A 19,044-nucleotide genomic window follows, 5' to 3' on the forward strand; every position below is an offset into this window, starting at 1 on the left:
CGAGTACATAGGGGAAAGCTTATATTTTTTTATCTACCAATTATTTAGAAAAATAGTACTTACTTAAAAGAATTCCGATCGTTCAATTGCAGTTCCACGATAGTCAGAGAGATTCTTTTGCAAAAATCCTATCTAGATCCGGCCGGTATATTAATTGGACGGCAATCTGCAAACTTTCGTTGACAATAGTAAACGCAAGCTAGTCGTGATAGACAATCGTTTGGTTGCTCTAAGAACTTGAAAAGGTTCGGCTCATCGTTCATGCGACTAACTCAATGTTGGGCCTCTATCTTCATTAAATTTTCACTGGGCCACTTGATCTTAGAAGATCGCCAGCCTAGAGTAAGTAATTGGGCTTTGCATTAGTGCAACCCATGCATCTTCAAGATAGATCCCGGTCCAACTCTGAGTCTCTGCTGTAATGATTAATGAGCAACCACCGCTAAACATTGCCGTTTGAGATTCAGGAAATTCAAGATTTAAATCATCCGAATAACTAGTAAAAATTTGAAGAATTTATATGAAAATTCACCAGGCAAACATAGTAAAATGATAGTACTAGGAGAGGGGCAAGCAAGGCCTGCAGGTGGGTACTTGGTTGGGATTCAAAATAATGACGACCTAAACTAGTATTTGTCGACAGAATGAGAATGCCCTTGTATAAAACTGAAACAGGCTTTGAAGAACTGACTCTAGCTAGATTAGCTACCAGCTGGTGTTTCCCTTGACTTCTTCATAGTTTAGAAGAAGAAGTTGCAAGCTGAATAAGATCCTTCCTGAGAATCTTGCCAGATGGATTCTTCGGTACCGAAGCTATAAACGCCACTTTCCTAATCCTCTTGTACGGAGCCACCTGCATAATATCATTGATATAGCGCCAATTAGTAACAAACAAGCTAACAGATCGAGTACGTACAGAAATCATTACTTTAATTCTTCGATCAATATTGTAACAGAAAATGTTGTCCGGCCTGTTCTGTTTAAGTAAGTTTGTAGCAAACAAGCACTTGGCAGTAGTCTGTAAACAAAGACCAACCTGTTTCGCTATGAAGTCCATGACAGCCATCTCTGATAAATTGCTTCCGGCTTTTCTTACCACATATGCCATCGGAAACTGCCCCACCTTTTCATCAGGAAATCTGATGGGAAAATCAACAAAACCATAAAATCAGTTGAGCTGATGAGGAAATGAGCACTGAAGTTGAAAATGTGATTCGTATCATTTGCTAGTTGGATATAGGAAATAAGCTTACGGTATAACAGCCGCATCAGCAATTTGGGGATGAGTGAGTAACAAAGCCTCCAATTCCGCTGGGGGCACCTATAGACATATTTTGGAAATTAAGATCCTCAATTTGTTTATTCCAAATTACTAAACACGTGATGAATACAAGTAACCAATATTCAACTCTGCGTGCCATGCATTGTGCATATTATTATCAACTCACCTGAAATGCCTTGTATTTAATAAGCTCCTTCAACCTATCAACCACAAAGATGAATCCATCATCATCAATGTAACAAAGATCTCCGGTCCTTAACCATCCTTCCGTATCAAGCGTCGATGCAGTGGCATCATCGTTGCAGAAGTATCCTGTTTGTACATCATATTGTACCAAGGTTAATTCGTAATGCCTCTAAATAACTCGCGAGACTTTTCTAATCACAAATAATATGATCGGGCAGATAAAATATTAAACTGTCGTTCTCTTTGTCTAAACTATAAAATCAAACACATATAAACAAGCTCATCAAGCTTATCTAATGACAATCCCAATCCCTCAAACAAGGAGATTCCAACCACCAATTAAGACTAACGTGCAAATAATCTTATTTTGTTTATAGTTTTTAGTGGACAATAAGTAAGGCCATAATCTATCAGCATTTAGCAATCACAAAAGGACAGAATGAAATAGCTAAGCAAAATGTTAAGAACCAGTCAACGCCAATAGTGGCTCACAAAAGGTCATAATCTGTGGCTGTAACTATACCTTTCATGATGGTGGGACCCTTGAGCCAAAGCTCACCAGTCTTATTGACCGTTAAAGCCTCGCCGCTGTCGGGGTCCACAATCTTGGCCTCCATGCTCGGCGACAGCATCCCCGCCGTGCCGTACCTCCGGCTCTCCTCCAACGTGTCCGTCGAGGCTCCCAGCCCCGTTGACTCGGTCAAGCCGTAGCCCTGTAGAATGCTGACCGCAGGAAACTTCTCCACGAACCCCTCAATCATTTCCTTGCCCAAGGGGGCCCCACCAGACAGAACCGAGTGCAGCGAGCTCAGATCGTACTTGGCCTTTATCTGATCCGCGCCGTTAACCAGCGCCACCAAAATCGGCGGCACCAGGGGCAAGTAAGTAACTTTGTATTTCCCTATCGCCGCAAGCATGTCGTGCATATCGAACTTGGAGAGAATGACGATGGTGGATCCTGAAGTCAGGAAACCGGTGGCGAACGTCGCCAGGCCGTATATGTGGAACATCGGAACGGTGCAGAGGAACGTTTGCTCCTCCTCCTGTACTTGCGCGGCGAATCTCCCCAGGACGGTCACGACCGTCGCGATCAGGTTCCGGTGAGACGACACCACGCCTTTGCTGGCTCCTGTCGTTCCCGAAGAATAAAGCAGAGTCGCCGTGTCGTTTTGGTTCACTGTCTCCCTGTACCGGCCTCCGGTGGGCGGCCTGTTCATCATCGCCGCCAGCGTCAGCACTTTTTTACTGCTCTTAGTCTTAGCAGCTTGATCAGCACCGTCCATCAAGACTATGTTATTGGAAGCGAACCCGGCGAGCTTGGGGAGTAGCTCCCGAGTTGTGAAGGCGAGGACGGGTTTCGAATCCGCGACCTGTTTAGTGATCTCGCGGGTGGTGTTGAGAGGGTTGGTGGTGGTTATGATGGCGCCGATGGACATGACGGCGAGGCAGACGACGGGGAAGAAGATAGAGTTGGGGGAGAGAAGGAGGATGACGTGGCCTTTTCGGATGCCCATGTCGGAGAGAGAGGAGGCGACGGAGTAGACTGCTCGCCAGAGTTGGGAGTAGGTGAGGTGGCGGCCGGTGGCGGCGTCGATGAAGGCGATGCGGCCGCGGTGAGCCTGAGAGGAAATGAATGTGGTGACGTCGAGGGAGTCGTTGGGTGAGAGAGGGATTGGTTTGCGCTTGCTGTAGAAGATGGAGTTGGATTTGCAGAAGCCGCTTCTGGGATCGACGGCGGCGGCCGGAGACGGAGGTGCCATCGATCACGTGTGGCGGCTTCAATTCTGAGAATCAAAGTGGGGTGGTTTGCTTTTTTATTTGCTGCTGGTCCAAGTTGAAAGTGTGTGGTGGCTTTTTATGATGGATTGGATGGACGAATTATTGCTAATATGACTGTTCAATTTTCATCACTATAGTCAAATGAGTTTCATGCCTTTGATTGAGAGTTTGACACACGCGTAAACCATGCTTCGATCATCATCGGAGTGCCGACCAACGGCGTGACCCTTTGAGCTTCACCGCGAGTTTTCACTTCCGGTCAAAAGTAAAACAAATCTCCTATGATTTACCATATTGGGAACTTAGGAACTTGGAAACATTCCTTTTTCATTCTTTTGAGTTTGTTTTATTTTTTAAACAATTTTTAGGTTCACCCTATGGGTGAACTAACATATTCACCCCCATTGTTGATTAACATACTTTACTTAATAAATTTATAATCCAATGGTCCATATCTTAAATTAGCATTTAAAGATCATCTCTGTAAAAAATAAATCGAATCGAAAATTGTTTAATTAGCTAATTAAACCAAACAAATAGATGGTTCTAACAACACTTACTACTATTATGATGAACCGTCCATGTATTTCATAGAAATGAATAACTAAAAGGTCTTCAATTTGATTGATTTTTTACAGAGCTAATCTTTGTATTACGTTATAAACATGAATGGTTGGATTATAAATTTATTAAGTAAAAGTATGTTAATCGAGAGGGTGAATATGCTAGTTCACCCTAAGGGTGAACCTAAGAATTGTATTTATTTTTTTATCCCTCGCTCTACATTATCTTATTTTGAATCAGTACCACTATAAATAGAGGAACTTTTTTAGTAGTGCACCAAAATATAAAGTGTCTATAATATTTTTATATAACTCACCGGTCACCACTCACCACTATGATTTTTAAATAATGTATAAATAATAAAGTGTAAAATTGAAAAAGTAACTAAATCATCATTGGAGAAAAACATTATTTTTTAGCCGACCTATTTTTCGTTAACCTAGCAATATTATCCATGAGAAATACGGGCATGTTGATAGTAATCAATAAGTTACAGCTCAATAACTTAAAAGGAAAGAACTTGGCTGACCAGCCCTGGTCAGCCCATCCTGACCACAGCCACTAATAACTTGACATCTGTCTTTTATTTTTTGGGCTCTTTCCCCTTCTCTTCTCCTTCTTCAGTTCTTCCCCCCGTTCTCCTTCTTCGACTCCTGCAGTTCACCATCTCCACAATAACAGAGGAGCGGGACCTTGGGCTCTTCGGCGATGGCGGAGATGAGATCGAAGCAGAGGAGCGGCTCCGGTGGCTTTTGGGCTGCGGAGGCGACCATGGACTTCATTGCGCTACCAAGACGCCGAACTGAGAGAGCGACGGCGGAGATGAGATCGAAGCAGAGTCGATGGGCAGCCATGGGAGTCGAGAACAGGAAGGAGAACAGAGGAGGAAGAACTGAAAAAGGAGAGGGGGAAAAAAAAAACAGGTGTCAAGTTATTAGTGGCTGTGGTCAGGATGGGCTGACCAACCCTGGTCAGCCAAGTTCTTTCCAACTTAAAAACATACATCATAATAACAAGAAGAAAAATATTTTGGTCCAAACCGATTTAGACATACTAACATTATACTAAAATAAAAAATGTTAAGAATTAGAATTAGTCCATATGTCAAAAGAAAAAGATGGATTAAATCATAACTTTAAATGCAAAGTCGACATTCATGTAAATCTACTATAAATTTGACTTTACAATTGTTTGGTTTATTACAAGTGGTCTTTTAGTAGATGTATTAAAAAAGGACCCATAAGATTAGGTTACATGGTTGATATTAGTATACATGATCCGTGTTTTGCGGTTGAAGGCGTTCTAGTTTAAAAAATAAAAATTATAAAATTCATGTCTTACCTACAAAATTTGGAAATTAGTTATGTGACAAGAGAGTGTAATCATGCAGAAAATACTACCTTGATTTATTGTTAAGAAAAGTAGTTTGTTTTTTTAGTTAGTGCTAATGATTTTTCTTTTACCTTTAACTTTAGTTTCGGGTGCATTGTCCTCTAGTTGTATGGTTTTTCTATTAAATAACTCAAAAAAGTAAGGTTTGTGAACGCGGAGGCCTCCGGAGTCTTCGGAGCGATCTCGTAGAGAAAACCTAGGGTTTTGCACGTTGGCGGCGGTGAACGTGGGTTCCCCAAACCAAGTATCGGTGAGGCTCCAGCGTGAGGGTGGCTAGGTGACAGCGCGGCGACAGGTGAGGGTAGCGAGAGCTGCAATCGGTGACGAAGGCGCGGTTGATCACGGTGGTGAATCTGTTCAGAGCCGTCTGGGTGCCAAAGCTTGATCTTGGGATTCGGCGGCAGCTTCACAAGACTCTGCGGCAACCGCGGCCTTCAAGAGAGGGTGTTGGTTTTCTAAGTCGGCGGCAGAGGTATTCCGGGCTTCCGGTGATCGTTTTTTTGAAGTAGTCTTCCGGGCCGGACTCTAAGAGGACCCAGTGATGGTGGAGGAGTGCTGGAGGCCGCCGGAACAGTGATTGGCGGGGCTGCCGTCCGGGAAGGCTGGTCTTGTCCGGTTGGTGTGAGGAAGATGGCTCTCAGCAGTGGGCTTGGGCCTCTGCCTTGCTGGGTTGTGATTGCAGCCTAGTGACCTGGGCCTTGTTTTGGCCCAACTCTCATCTTTCCTTTTCACTTGGTTTGGGCTGGACTGGGCTTTTGGGGAAGTAGTCAGTCTCTTGTCTAGCCCTACTTCTGTCTTCTGGATGTTACCGTGTGACTGTGTTGATTTGTTGCGACGTACACCATTTGGGTCTTAGGCGTCAAGATGCTCAAGACAGTGGTTCCATCCTCAGATAGGGTAGGATTAGGGAAGTTTTATTTTTTTTGCTTTTCTTTTCTGCAGTTCCTTTAGGTTTTAGTTTTGTTGGTTAGTAATAATTTGGCTGCTTTAGCCAGTTTGGTTATGAGATTTTGGCTGCTTTGCGCAGTCTGTATTGTGCTTGTACTTGTACTATGAGTGGTTTTTCAAACCCTCTAGCTTGACGCTGTGACGTCGTAATATATTGGAACCTGATTCCATTTCCCTAAAAAAAAAAAAAAAACTACCTCTGAAAAATAAGCAAAGTCTCTCAAATCAACTTTCGAGAACTTGATTTAAACTTAAGTAATTATTATGTAGTCGCGCAAAGTCGCAAATGATGTGTGTGTGTGATTCCGTGACTTTGTTTTTGACATATGGTAACATGGAGACTTCCAAAAATTGGTGAAGTTTTTGATACCAAAGACCCTTTGTAAGAGTAGAGATAAAATACCTTCTTTAACGATTTGAAATACCAAACGCATGTCAATTGGGTCTCGTATCATGGGCACGTGATAGTAATAGTCTGGCAGTGCCACCTCCACCTTCATGTTTTTTAAGTGTGGACATTGTCAGAACAAAAAGAAAGCCCAACGCGGGCCTTAAGCCTTATGGAGAACCAATGGCACCAGAACAACAAAAGCCCAGAAACAGCCCATATCCGCAGATCCACAAAGGGGGCAGTGATTCAGTGCGGCGTTGAAAAAGTAGGCCACAGAGTAACTAATCAGGTCTCCCACAGCACGAGCGAGCATTTGTGAAATCTGAATTGAGAGCAATAGGGGGGGGTTTTGTGCAGAGAGAGAGAGAGAGAGAGAAACAAGAGAGAAGAAGATGGGAGGAGGACATGGAGATGGCATAACGTACAAGGGCGTTACCATCCATCAGCCGAAGCGGTGGCACACTGTCACCGGAAAAGGCCTTTGCGCCGTCATGTGGTAAACCCTCAGCCGCTCACGTGAATGTTCTCTGCAGATATTGACCCACCTGTTATTACATCTTGCTCTTACACTTGTCTATGTTTTGCTTAGTTATAGAAAACCCATATACTGCTTTTGCTCAAGTTTGTTGAATCACTATCGATCAAATTTCGTTCAATTCAATGTACTCTGTCATCTCGGATCTGCTGTTAATCTTTGGGGTTATTATCTGTAATGTTTGCGGAATTTATCGCTTTGTTGGGAAGACAGGCGTGAGAGTTTAGCATCAAGAAAGTAGAATGCTTGGAAAACAATTTGGGGATTCTAGATGTTCAATAAGCTGAATTGCACAGGCATTTTACTCTGGGTTGATGTTTCTTACTATTCGCAACAATTGGATTGATGATTAGGCTAGTGGCCGTGTTAAAGTAGTTTTACAGCATAGAGAATAACAGTAAAGAGAGTTGTTTCACTACACTGCAAAGCTTATACACCGGGTACTTGAAACTTGAAAACCTGAAGAGGACTTTGATGAATGTTTTTGCAATAAATGGGTTCATTGCTTTCTCCAAGTCCAGCACTAAGTTGTCCTATCTTTTTCTCTTGTTGTGAATTTTAGTGATCTCTATTGTAGCAATGGAGATGGATAGTGAATTTGTTTTTGTGTCTTTCCCTCCCCTCTTTGTGTTTCTTTTTTTGGGCATAACATTGCATTTCTCTGCAGCTTACGGGTCTTGTTTAAACTTTGATGTCTCAGGTTTTGGGTACTTTACAGGGCCAAGCAAGATGGTCCTGTAGTGCTGGTAAGACCTTCTCTTTGTTTCACTTATCGTTGTTATGTGATATATATGCATGGACTGACTTTCATATTGTGTTTTTTAGGGTTGGAGACATCCCTGGGAGGGCCATGATGATCATGGTCATGGGCATGATGAACATCATTAGGTACAATTTATCATTATATGCCTCAGCTTCCACTAGACAATTGCACATTGCATTTGTTTGTTTTCTTGATGTGATCCTTTATATTCTTTGATGAGTTGTGACATTTGGGAGAGAGAGTTTCGAACTTAAGAGCTCTTATTTTTAGTACAGATGTGACTAACAATTGGGTTACGTTTTCATACTGTTATGCAATGAGTCTATACATTTGTACTTTGGATTATGGTTGTGCTTTCACAGTGTTATGTATTTGTACTTAGAAGTAGCGACTAGCCCTAAGCGGGCTAAGCCTTCAATGAAAGAATCTTTAGACACAAGGATCATGGTCCTTCATATGGGTTGATCATAATCTAGGGTTAGTATGATTTATGCTTGTAGATTATCTGATTGGGCCATGACCCTCTCTTGAAGTAGTGGCCTAATTGAGGTCCATGAGTCGGCGATGAGTGACCGTCATCTTGGTTGATTGTTAGATTTTGTTTCAGACTCCCAAGTTTTAATGCCTTAATGAAAATGTAATATAAAATGAATGAATACTGAATGAACAAACTCATTTGTATTGTTTGCAGATCTCTTGTTGAAGAACCAAGAGTGGAAATCATCAAGGGATTTATTGTTGGGAGACTGGTGCAAATGTGATCGGAGCATCTTTGTTGATTTCTGTTTAATAAAGTGATTGTGAAAAAGAGTGTGATGGGCAGCTTATGTCCAGGACATCAAACTTTGTTTCAAAATGTTATTAATCATATTGTATGCTGTAAACAGATTGCGATGTTGAAAGTAGTTGGATTTGCTTTTGCTCTAGCTCTGATAATATTCCATTGCGTCTCTGCAACCCAATTGAGTGTTCACAAATCACAATGCAATCCACAGTTTGCAAGCATTCGTGTGGTGCTACTCTTTTGCATCCTTCGGAGTCTGGAGGTGCAGTTTATTGTAAGATTAGTAAAATTACAATAATGAATTGGGCAAAAGCAGTTTATCGTTAAAGAATCAAAGAATTGTTCACCAAAAGAAGTAAAAGAATCAGTAACATTAACTACTATTAACGGATCAAAGAATTAAAGAATCATTGGCTACAAAGTAACTAGCTAATTAACTAGTTGGTAAGGATGTTAAGAAGTGCAACTCTGGTGTCGATCAAGCGCCTGAACATGCACTCTAATTCAACTTGAAGATCTTGAATGGCAATCTCCACAGCATCCAACCTTGTATTCGCACTCTGAAGCGCCGTTGCATCGCATAGGTCATGTACTTTTTGGCTCCTTCCACACACAAACTTGGACATGAACTTGAAAGAAGTAGCGGTACTTCTACTAGTTGATTTTCCATCCAGCCAGGGAATGGAAATGAGAGACAGCAGAGTCTCCACAATGGAAACAGTGGTGACCCTCACTTGTCTTAGCACATCTACAACAAGCGTAAGGTTCTCGTCTATAGGGCAAATTTCTGAGCTAACGATGGAGGATTTGTTATTCATAGGACGTCCTTTCAAAGAATTCAAGCACTTGAGGGTCTCCTTCTTCAACTTGTTCCTATAGAAATTGTAGGCTGTCATTTTGCTCCCAATATCTTCTTCGCCGGAGCTGGTCACTCTACGTAAAGTGAACTGAAGGTCCTGGAGATGCTCTTTCACAAGCAAAAGAACGTCTTTCGAAATGCTGCACACATCCAACAGTCTCAGAGATGCTTCCGAGACTTCATGAACCCATTTTTCTTGACTGTTGCGGACCAGAGCTTGCTGGATGATAGGAGAGTGGAGAAGATCATTAGCAGAGTTGTGCAGGTTTCTCAGAGCTTCAAAATTCAGGCCAGCCATATTCTAATAATTTGATTGAGCTAAGGGAGCTTGGAAATCAGCTAGAGCCTAGAGAATGTTGATGTTGAAGGGATTAATTGTAGGTGGATGATATAAGAAGAAGAAGCTAGCAGCACCTATATATAAACGCTAGCCATATAAGTCAAATTAGAGATCTGAGATCTTGAAGAGGAAGAGAACCATGAAGAATCCTGTTGAGTACGGAAGCTAGTGGCGGTAGCTATACAATTGGTAAACAGCTAGCTAACATATAATATTATTCATGCAAATTTGTCTGAATAATATCGAGGAGGAACCTTCCATGCATATAAAATACTAGTATTTTAGATAGCAAGAAAATAGAAATATGGAGGCAAAGCAATATATGAAGCAGATATTGCTGTTGGTGATTAGACTTATAAGGATATCATACATGCACGAGGGGTACTAGAGCACAGGCCAGCCTGGTTTTAATTGCTAGAAACCAATTAAGGAGACAAGATGTTGTAACAAATCAAGATTAGCTAAATATTAAGTCTTGATTAAGGAGCTTAATTTAATGGACGTGTTACGAAATGATCCACTTAACGACAAGTGTTCATATGGTTTTGTTTTCTCAACGTACGACATAGTACCTAGTGATTGATCAGAAGCTGAGACCAAAATCCACAGTTGCAGCAGTTGAAGGAACTTCACCGAAGTTCATGGCCGGGAAGGTTCATGGAAACAGTTTTAGTCAAACATATAGCTAGACTGTACAGAAATAGGGAAATATTTATCAACTAATTTGGATTGTTGTTGCCATTGAGCCTCAAGATCGACATTTCTGAAGCTTGATTAGGACATAGATAATCACATAGTTGGGTAACTAATCATGAATGGAAATAAACTCCTGGCAGTATCCGAATTTCAATTACTTACCCCAATGTCCCCAACCATGTAATTGAATCCGTAAACTCATTACTCACTTACTTTTGATTAGTATTGGAATAAGAAAAATGACCTGAATGCATGGCTTTCCGAGTGTCTACCAACGTAAATGGAGTTGGAATGCAAGTGAGCTCTACATCCAAAAATAAATAAATTCTAAATTATTTATTTTTTTAGACCCAATCAAAGCAGCTCCACAATTTGTTCATCGAATTGAGGCCCAATAACAAATTCAGACTTCAGAGTACATTAGGCCCAATCTGTAAACATCAAGTGCAAGAGCCCACTATTTTAAACACAAAAAATGAAAATGAATCAATAATTTTTGAGGTCGGACAAAATGAATGGAAACGAAGAGACCACGTAGGTTGACAACCCAAGCAAAACAATCCAAACTCCCCATCTATGGTGTCCCAAGATCCAAGTGAAGAACTTGACCAAATACAAAATTCCAAGAGAAAAAAAAAACAAAATATCACAGCCCAAAATTTCCAGTTCCAAGCTAGCCACGACATGTACTTAAATACTTTCACGCCTCTTTCTCCCTATAAATAAAATTATTTTCATTTCTCTTCTCCACAATAACCAAATCATACGTCCACGGTATTCTCAAAAAAAAAAAATCGTACGTCCACGATTTGCTGGTGGATTGGAAAGGAATCGCGATTTCAATTTTAGCTTCAATAATTTTGAAGAGATAACAGAAAACAGAAGAGGAAGAAGAGAGACCAACACCCACCCAACCCATTTTCTCTGCAACCAAATCCATATCCATATCCATATCCATGGCTTCCACAACGAACCCTCTACTCTCTTCTAGCTTCTACGGCACTAAAATCCTCCACTCTCCTCCAACCCCCAAAACCACCAGATCATCAGCACCACTTCTTCCTCTTCCGTTCCTCTCCAAACGAAAGCTTGTAATTGCCAAAAATGAAGAACCCAATTCCGACTCCTTCAAATCCATCACATCCCAAGCCACTCTAGCGGGCTTGCTCTTTACTTCACTCACCACCCAACAAGCCCTCGCCGTAGACAACGTCACACCACCTTCACAGCCCGCGCCGCTGCTCCAGGCCCAGCCCACCAAGCCCAATTCCTCTCCCTTCTCTCAGAACCTCAACTTGACAGCACCAAAGCCACAACAGCAGGCCGTTACTGACCTCCCGGAAGGTAGCCAATGGCGCTACAGCGAGTTCTTGAACGCCGTGAAGAAGGGGAAGGTGGAGAGAGTCAGGTTCGCCAAAGAAGGGTCGGCTCTTCAGCTGACGGCGATTGACGGCCGTCGCGCCTCGGTGGTGGTCCCGAACGACCCGGACCTCATCGACATTCTGGCCATGAACGGCGTTGATATCTCCGTCTCCGAGGGAGATTCCGGAGGTGGGATATTCAACTTCATTGGGAATTTGCTGTTTCCGATAATCGCCTTCGCCGGGTTGTTCTTCCTTTTCAGGCGGGGACAGGGAGGTCCGGGAGGACCCGGCGGCCTCGGTGGGCCCATGGACTTCGGAAGGTCCAAGTCCAAGTTCCAGGAGGTTCCAGAAACTGGAGTTACTTTCTCTGATGTTGCTGGAGCTGACCAGGCCAAGCTGGAGTTGCAGGAGGTTGTTGATTTCTTGAAGAACCCGGATAAGTACACTGCTCTTGGAGCTAAAATCCCAAAGGGGTGTCTTCTGGTGGGGCCACCCGGTACCGGAAAGACCCTTCTGGCTCGTGCCGTCGCCGGTGAGGCTGGCACGCCGTTCTTCTCGTGCGCAGCTTCGGAGTTCGTGGAGCTGTTTGTTGGAGTTGGGGCCTCGAGAGTGAGGGATTTGTTTGAGAAGGCAAAGTCGAAAGCGCCGTGCATTGTGTTCATTGATGAGATTGATGCAGTTGGGAGGCAGAGAGGGGCAGGAATGGGAGGTGGAAATGACGAGAGAGAACAGACTATTAATCAGTTGTTGACGGAGATGGATGGTTTTTCTGGTAATTCTGGTGTGATTGTGTTGGCGGCGACTAACAGGCCGGATGTTCTTGATTCGGCTCTGTTGAGGCCCGGAAGGTTTGACAGACAAGTAACTGTGGACAGGCCTGATGTTGCTGGGAGAGTTAAGATCCTGCAGGTTAGTTTACTCTATCAGTACAGTGAATTCAGTTGGCATTCTTTTTATTACTTTATAATTTGCATATGACTAAAAACAGCAATTTTAGTGTAAGCTAGCATAAGTAGTTTAATGGGATTGTGGATTCTGCAACAAAGTGATATGAGTTAGAAAAGTTAAATTACTATAATTTAGTAAAGGGAGTAAAACTAGTTGAAGAATAAAATCTATGTACATGCTGAACTAATTAAAGGCATCTCTGTGAATTCGATTAAATCCATTTACTTTAAGCATGATTGTAGACGATACTGTGTGTGGACTCTGCAATGTTGTGTTAAAAATTTGTGAGAATGAATCTTGCTGTATATATCCATATGCTAAGTAGAGCACTTTTTAATGGCAGGTGCACTCCAGAGGGAAGGCACTGGCAAAGGATGTGGACTTTGAAAAGATTGCAAGGAGAACGCCTGGTTTCACAGGAGCAGATCTACAGAACCTGATGAACGAAGCTGCCATTCTTGCAGCCAGACGTGAGCTCAAGGAAATAAGCAAAGATGAGATAGCTGATGCTCTGGAGCGAATCATTGCCGGACCAGAGAAGAAAAATGCTGTAGTCTCGGAGGAGAAGAAGAAATTAGTTGCTTACCATGGTATATAGAATAATAAAAAACTTATCCCATCCAATAACTAATGTTTTTGCCATTATTTGGTATGGAGTGCTTAATTATGTATTACGATTTTCCTTTGCAGAGGCTGGGCATGCTCTTGTTGGTGCCTTGATGCCGGAATATGATCCTGTAGCCAAGATATCCATCATCCCCCGTGGCCAAGCAGGTGGTCTAACCTTCTTTGCTCCAAGTGAAGAGAGACTCGAGTCTGGACTGTACAGCAGAAGCTACCTGGAGAATCAAATGGCTGTTGCCCTTGGAGGAAGGTTAGTTAGACAACTCTTTCGTCTTTTACCTCTAATGCCCTGAGAGCAGCACAAAAGAAACGAAAGTCTTTTCAAAATTCCTTTCTGAGTTTGGGCTGTATTGATAATCTAGTGTATAATATAATTCTCACCCTCATTTTGCCATTGTAGGGTGGCTGAAGAAGTTATCTTTGGTCAGGCAAATGTGACAACAGGAGCATCAAATGACTTCATGCAAGTTTCAAGGGTGGCAAGGCAGATGGTCGAGAGATTTGGATTCAGCAAAAAGATCGGACAAGTTGCGGTTGGTAGTTCAGGTGGCAATCCCTTCTTGGGTCAACAGGTAAAGCAGTGCCCTCAAATTTAAGCAATTGCCTTTGTTCATCTTATCATCTACATGGAAATTCTTCTATTACTTTGCCCATGGTATGCATGATAATTGTGTGCTAGTGCCTCTACTGATGATTTATATACATTTCAATTGCAGATGTCATCCCAAAAAGATTACTCCATGGCGACCGCTGATATCGTGGATGCAGAGGTGAGGGAGCTGGTAGAGAAAGCTTACAAAAGGGCCACTGAGATCATCACAACCCACATTGACATCCTCCACAAGTTGGCCAACCTCCTGATAGAGAAGGAAAGTGTTGATGGTGAAGAATTCATGAGCCTCTTTATTGATGGAAAGGCTGAGCTTTATGTCTCATAATTGGGCAATTGAAACTAAATTCATGTATCATTACTCGGCGTAAAAATGTTGTATTATAAGTTTCAAATACACACGTACAGGTTAATAAATTATTTAATCAAATTAGGGAAAAAAAAATATAGCACAGTACTTGATGCAGAAGAAAAGAAAAAAGTCTCTACTTAGACATTTTTGGATTGAAACAACTCTCCCGTTTTCTATTGTACATAACTCTACATGTTCTGTTACAACAACAGCTATATCAGCTTCAATACAACAATAAATGATTTTGGTAACAGTGGTATTACGAAAACAAATAATTACAAAGGCATTTTTATAGATCATCTCCCTCTTTGTTGTCTTTTTTCTTCAAGCGCAGCAGCCTCATTCAGCATGTCAGCTGCATCCTTGTGCATGTCTAGTTTGGCAAGAGCAACTGCCTGCATGTAAAATGCCGTAGACCAGTCGGGGTAGACACATTGCGCTTGCATTGCATCTCGGAGGGCAGCATCTGGTTGATCACAAAGGAGATGGCAAAGACTTCTTCGTGCATAGACAGTTGGAGAAACCATGGTCCCGACGTCTATGAACTGCAAAAATAAAAATAAAAAATAAATCAACTACAGCGGGGCAGGGGCATGCATCCTCACAATTGAGACTTCATTCATTAATACAGAAATGAAGTGCCCCAGCTCCTTGTGGCACGAAAATGTTAAACAGGGCAAGAAACGGAGTCCTCTAACTCCTTATGAGATGCTACAATCTGCGTACGTTCAGCATACATACCTGAGAATAACTGTCTATGGCAGATTTAAAATCTTTGTCACGAAATGCCAAGTCTCCGCGCTTTCTTGCATCCAACATATCTTTCATTTGCTGAGTCCATTCTTGGAAAGACAACTAAAACAAAGACAAAAAGGTTCATAAGGAATCAGATAAGCATGAGAACTTACATTTGCACAATTTAATTACCTCATTGGTTCCTTCATCATCTTTGTAGTGTGTCATTACCAAAATCTGATGGATAGCTGTCAGGTCCATCCTTGAACAGGCATCACCCATGGCAGAAAGAGGGTGTTGTGGAGTCGGAGGTGCTTCCTCATGCTTTGGAATTCCCAGCATCACGTAAGATGGAACCTGCATCATCATCATAAAAGTAATGCTGCTTAAGCCTCTTTTGGAAAATACCTATAATACATAGGTATGTAGAAATTGCTTGGGGGAGACAGAATAAATCTAGGAAGGAGTGAGAATATGCAACAGAAAGCATGATAAAGATCTACAATATCTTTGAAGTAAACTTTATGAAAATTTAGTTGCAGTACTTTTGGTTGACAATATTGGTTATGATAATAAAAAATGCATTATTTTAACAGACAGAAGATAGCATATACTTGAAAAGCACGAGGGAAGAAGGCAAGAATACTTACATCAGATTTATTTTGCAGTGGGGCAAGTGTTGAAGCAAGGTCTTTAGTATTTGGCCGCTCCCTAGGTTCATATTGCAAACATCGTGAAGCAAGATCAAAAACCACAGTTGCCTCTTCAGTTGAAAAATTACCCTCAAGATGTGAATCCATTAAGAGAAGAATGTTTCTACCCCGAATCATATCAAGAGCCTGCATAGACACAAACATCAATATATATTTATAGATATTTTGTTTGCCCAGCCTTTACAACAAAATTACATGTTTAAGAAAAACTAAAAGAATATTCAAACATATAAACCATGAAAGTAGGGGAGAAAAAATTAAGATCCATGCTTCGAAACGTTCTTCAACATCAGTGTCATGAATGACGAACCAACTTCATATCGAGTAACAAAGATATTTATTTTAGTCCATGACTTGGTGGCTATAATAAAAGTCAACTAATGTGTCCAACTATGAGCGATTCATATTCAACTTTATTTTCAATCACACAATGAGGGAAAACAAGGGCCCCTTTGATGCCATGTACTAAACATTTCTGAGAAAGAGGCATTTTAACAAACAACTCAACTCCTCTGTTACCATACGGACTCTGGACTTCTGCATAACTAAGCCAAAAGCATGCACTTTGGCTATTTGATTATGGGCCACCACACTGACAGACTGTAAAACAACTGCATGATGTTGTAAAATACTTACATGACCTGGAGGTATGTGCTTCCCACTGAGAAGATCTAAAAGGACGGTCCCAAAACTGAAGGTAACACTTTCTGGAGTCACCCTTCCTGCAGCATACACAATTAAAGTTGGTATGGGAAGCACTTACCAAAGTAGTTCTTCAGCCAGAAAGAATTTCATACAACATCCCGGGCAGTATAAATTACCACATGTATCATGCTAAGTCTTAAGCAGGACATTTATTACACATATACTAGTAATGACACATCACAGAAACTTTCAAAACTACGGGCAAGGGTGGACTAAACTCTCATATCTGATTCTTCAAATAATCTGAGTCATTGCATCAGTCTGGATTTAGATTACCATTCCTAATAATCTAAGATATCCCAAACCATTAAGATTTTCATTTCAAGGCTTTATGTCTACTAATACAATTGGATATCTTACATACTTGATATTGCAGAAACATCCAACCCCCTAATTGAGTAATTGATAAGTAATGGTAAACATCCAAGACTGAAACGATCTTTCTTAATGATGCTTTCAGTGATGCTGTTTGTAATGCATTAAGTAACATCAATAACAACAATGAAAAAGATCGTCTAATGAATAGTAAGCAGAATAGAAACATAACTTATACACATTGAAGTAAGAAGATAAGCACATACCATTTTTAAGATATTCAGGAGGAGTATAGGCGAGATTAGTGCTGTAACTTTTTCCATCCCTGCTGTTTTTCATCAACCCAAAACAAGAAAGCCGAGGATCACCATTCTGCCAAGATCATCCACAACATTACCACATTGATCTCATATAATACAAACCATGTAATCTACATATGACATATTTTAATGCGAGAATAAATATGCCTACTTAGGAAACCAAAATTTGAAAAGATGTGATAAAATCATTTTTATTCTTTGCTAAAACTATTATATATTCAAGCTTAGGAAATAAGATTTAAGATCACACCTCATCAAAGAGAACCCTGTACGCATTTAAATCATGGTACAACGGACGGCCTTGACTGCTGCAATAATCCAATGCTTCAGCAATGGATAGAGCAACTCTTAATCGCATGGCCCACTCAATGGTCTGATTTTCCCCTGTCAAGAAAGTGTAAACTCAATGTATATCCACAGAAACTTCAAAGAGCTCTACCAAAAAGAAACACCAGGCCAAACGTTAAAAATAATAGGGCAAAGGAGAGAAAGTTATATCTTTTGGCGCAAGAGTGCCGACAAGCCTATCTTGCCAAATTAAACTTTTTATGGCTTTCCACATATTAACAGTATATTGATATTTACTCAATATCAACGCCCCAGAGCTCAATTCTGAATTTACTAACTTGATCCAATGCAATGCTCCTCCAACTAGAGTACTAGACAAACTGAATCTCTCATCATGAATTCAAGAAAAATTGTATAACAAAGTCATTGAGGGATAGAAGCCAGGTTATACAACACATTACTACTAATAAATAAATAAATAAATAAATAAATAAAGAGAAAACATACAGTGAAAGAGATGTTTAGCAAGAGTATCGTTGGGCATGTACTCGGCCACCAGCAGCCTCTCGTCGCCGTCGCAGCAATATCCAATCAAATTGGCAAGCCTCTTGTGCCTCATCTTCCCTACTCCCCAAGCTTCATCCTGAACACCAATACCAAATTATAAAATAAATTAAAATAAAAAATTGAATTTGGAAAATGAAAAATGAGAGAGCTGGCGTACGGCGAATTGTTTGGGGTCAGGCCAGGCCAGTTTGGTAAATTTCTTGACGGCGATCCAGCGGCGGTTGTTGTTATTGTTATTCTGGAGGCGGCCCTTGTAGACGACATTGGGGGCTTTCTCGCCGCTCTCGGAGACGATGAACTCGGAGCTGAAGTTGTTCGTCGCCGTTTTCAGCTCCGCCAGCGAGAACTCCGAGAATCCCGGCGCCGCGACGGCGTCGTTTCCATTGGACAATTCCGGCGGACCGTTCGCAAACGACGTGGCGTTAAACGCCGAGGCCGCGCTCTTGTTCTGCTGCTGCTGCTGCTGTCGGTTGTTCTTCTCTTCTTTCGTTTGCCGCCGCAGCCGTCGTGGTAAAAAGGAGGACTCGCAGCAGCCCATAACTCGGCCGAGTCGACTCACTTCCCCGCCTTCCCCAGCTCCTCGTTGTCCTCAACAATCATACAGAGCAGAGAGAGAGGGAGAGGGAGAGTTATGTAAATTCACACAGAGGGAAGGGAGAGAATGAATCCAAGTAGTGAGCTTTCTTCTCCCTCTCATTGCACAATTTCAATGCGTTTTCCCTGTCTCTCTGTTACCTCCAACTGTTGGAGGGTGCTTTTTAGATTTGTGAAGGGGGATATTCTGGTAATTCTCCGGTTCGCACCAACCAACCACAGTACCGAACCAACGTCTCTAAAATTGATTAGCTTTTTGGGCAAAATGATCAACAGCAGTAGGGGAGGAGGGGGGCACAAAAATAACGTCAAATCTCATGGACACAGGCTGGCCGCTCGTATCTAATATGTTAGAACAACATAACATCATTTAGCTCAACACCAATTGGC

General features: G+C 41.7%; 5 protein-coding genes across 5 annotated transcripts; 2 read left to right on the forward strand and 3 right to left on the reverse strand.

Annotated features, from left to right (window-relative positions):
• Positions 1–471: 471 nt before the first annotated feature.
• LOC133736841 (peroxisomal OPC-8:0-CoA ligase 1-like) lies at positions 472–3,343 on the reverse strand. Its single transcript, XM_062164435.1, has 5 exons — positions 1,992–3,343; positions 1,449–1,594; positions 1,254–1,321; positions 1,037–1,139; positions 472–853 (listed from the first exon to the last, which is right to left on the reverse strand). The coding sequence occupies exons 1-5, from the start codon at positions 3,226–3,228 to the stop codon at positions 734–736; spliced, it is 1,674 nt and encodes a 557-aa protein (XP_062020419.1). The 5' UTR covers positions 3,229–3,343; the 3' UTR covers positions 472–733.
• Positions 3,344–6,842: 3,499 nt separating this feature from the next.
• Positions 6,843–8,766, forward strand: LOC133738607 (NADH dehydrogenase [ubiquinone] 1 beta subcomplex subunit 2). Its single transcript, XM_062166180.1, has 4 exons — positions 6,843–7,038; positions 7,778–7,823; positions 7,903–7,965; positions 8,532–8,766. Exons 1-3 carry the CDS (start codon positions 6,935–6,937, stop codon positions 7,963–7,965), a joined length of 213 nt encoding a protein of 70 aa, XP_062022164.1. The 5' UTR covers positions 6,843–6,934; the 3' UTR covers positions 8,532–8,766.
• Positions 8,767–9,019: 253 nt separating this feature from the next.
• LOC133736179 (uncharacterized) lies at positions 9,020–9,845 on the reverse strand. Its single transcript, XM_062163622.1, has one exon. It carries the CDS (start codon positions 9,779–9,781, stop codon positions 9,062–9,064), a length of 720 nt encoding a protein of 239 aa, XP_062019606.1. The 5' UTR covers positions 9,782–9,845; the 3' UTR covers positions 9,020–9,061.
• A 1,414-nt stretch (positions 9,846–11,259) lies between these two features.
• Positions 11,260–14,578, forward strand: LOC133736307 (ATP-dependent zinc metalloprotease FTSH, chloroplastic). Its single transcript, XM_062163758.1, has 5 exons — positions 11,260–12,792; positions 13,175–13,421; positions 13,522–13,705; positions 13,856–14,027; positions 14,172–14,578. The coding sequence occupies exons 1-5, from the start codon at positions 11,476–11,478 to the stop codon at positions 14,391–14,393; spliced, it is 2,142 nt and encodes a 713-aa protein (XP_062019742.1). The 5' UTR covers positions 11,260–11,475; the 3' UTR covers positions 14,394–14,578.
• LOC133736310 (serine/threonine-protein kinase BSK1-like) lies at positions 14,528–18,800 on the reverse strand. Its single transcript, XM_062163760.1, has 9 exons — positions 18,218–18,800; positions 18,001–18,136; positions 17,456–17,589; positions 17,152–17,257; positions 16,502–16,587; positions 15,803–15,991; positions 15,345–15,509; positions 15,159–15,272; positions 14,528–14,962 (listed from the first exon to the last, which is right to left on the reverse strand). Exons 1-9 carry the CDS (start codon positions 18,596–18,598, stop codon positions 14,714–14,716), a joined length of 1,560 nt encoding a protein of 519 aa, XP_062019744.1. The 5' UTR covers positions 18,599–18,800; the 3' UTR covers positions 14,528–14,713.
• Between the last annotated feature and the right edge of the window lie 244 nt (positions 18,801–19,044).

Source organism: Rosa rugosa, chromosome 3 (assembly GCF_958449725.1).
Source record: "Rosa rugosa chromosome 3, drRosRugo1.1, whole genome shotgun sequence".
NCBI lineage: Eukaryota > Viridiplantae > Streptophyta > Magnoliopsida > Rosales > Rosaceae > Rosa > Rosa rugosa.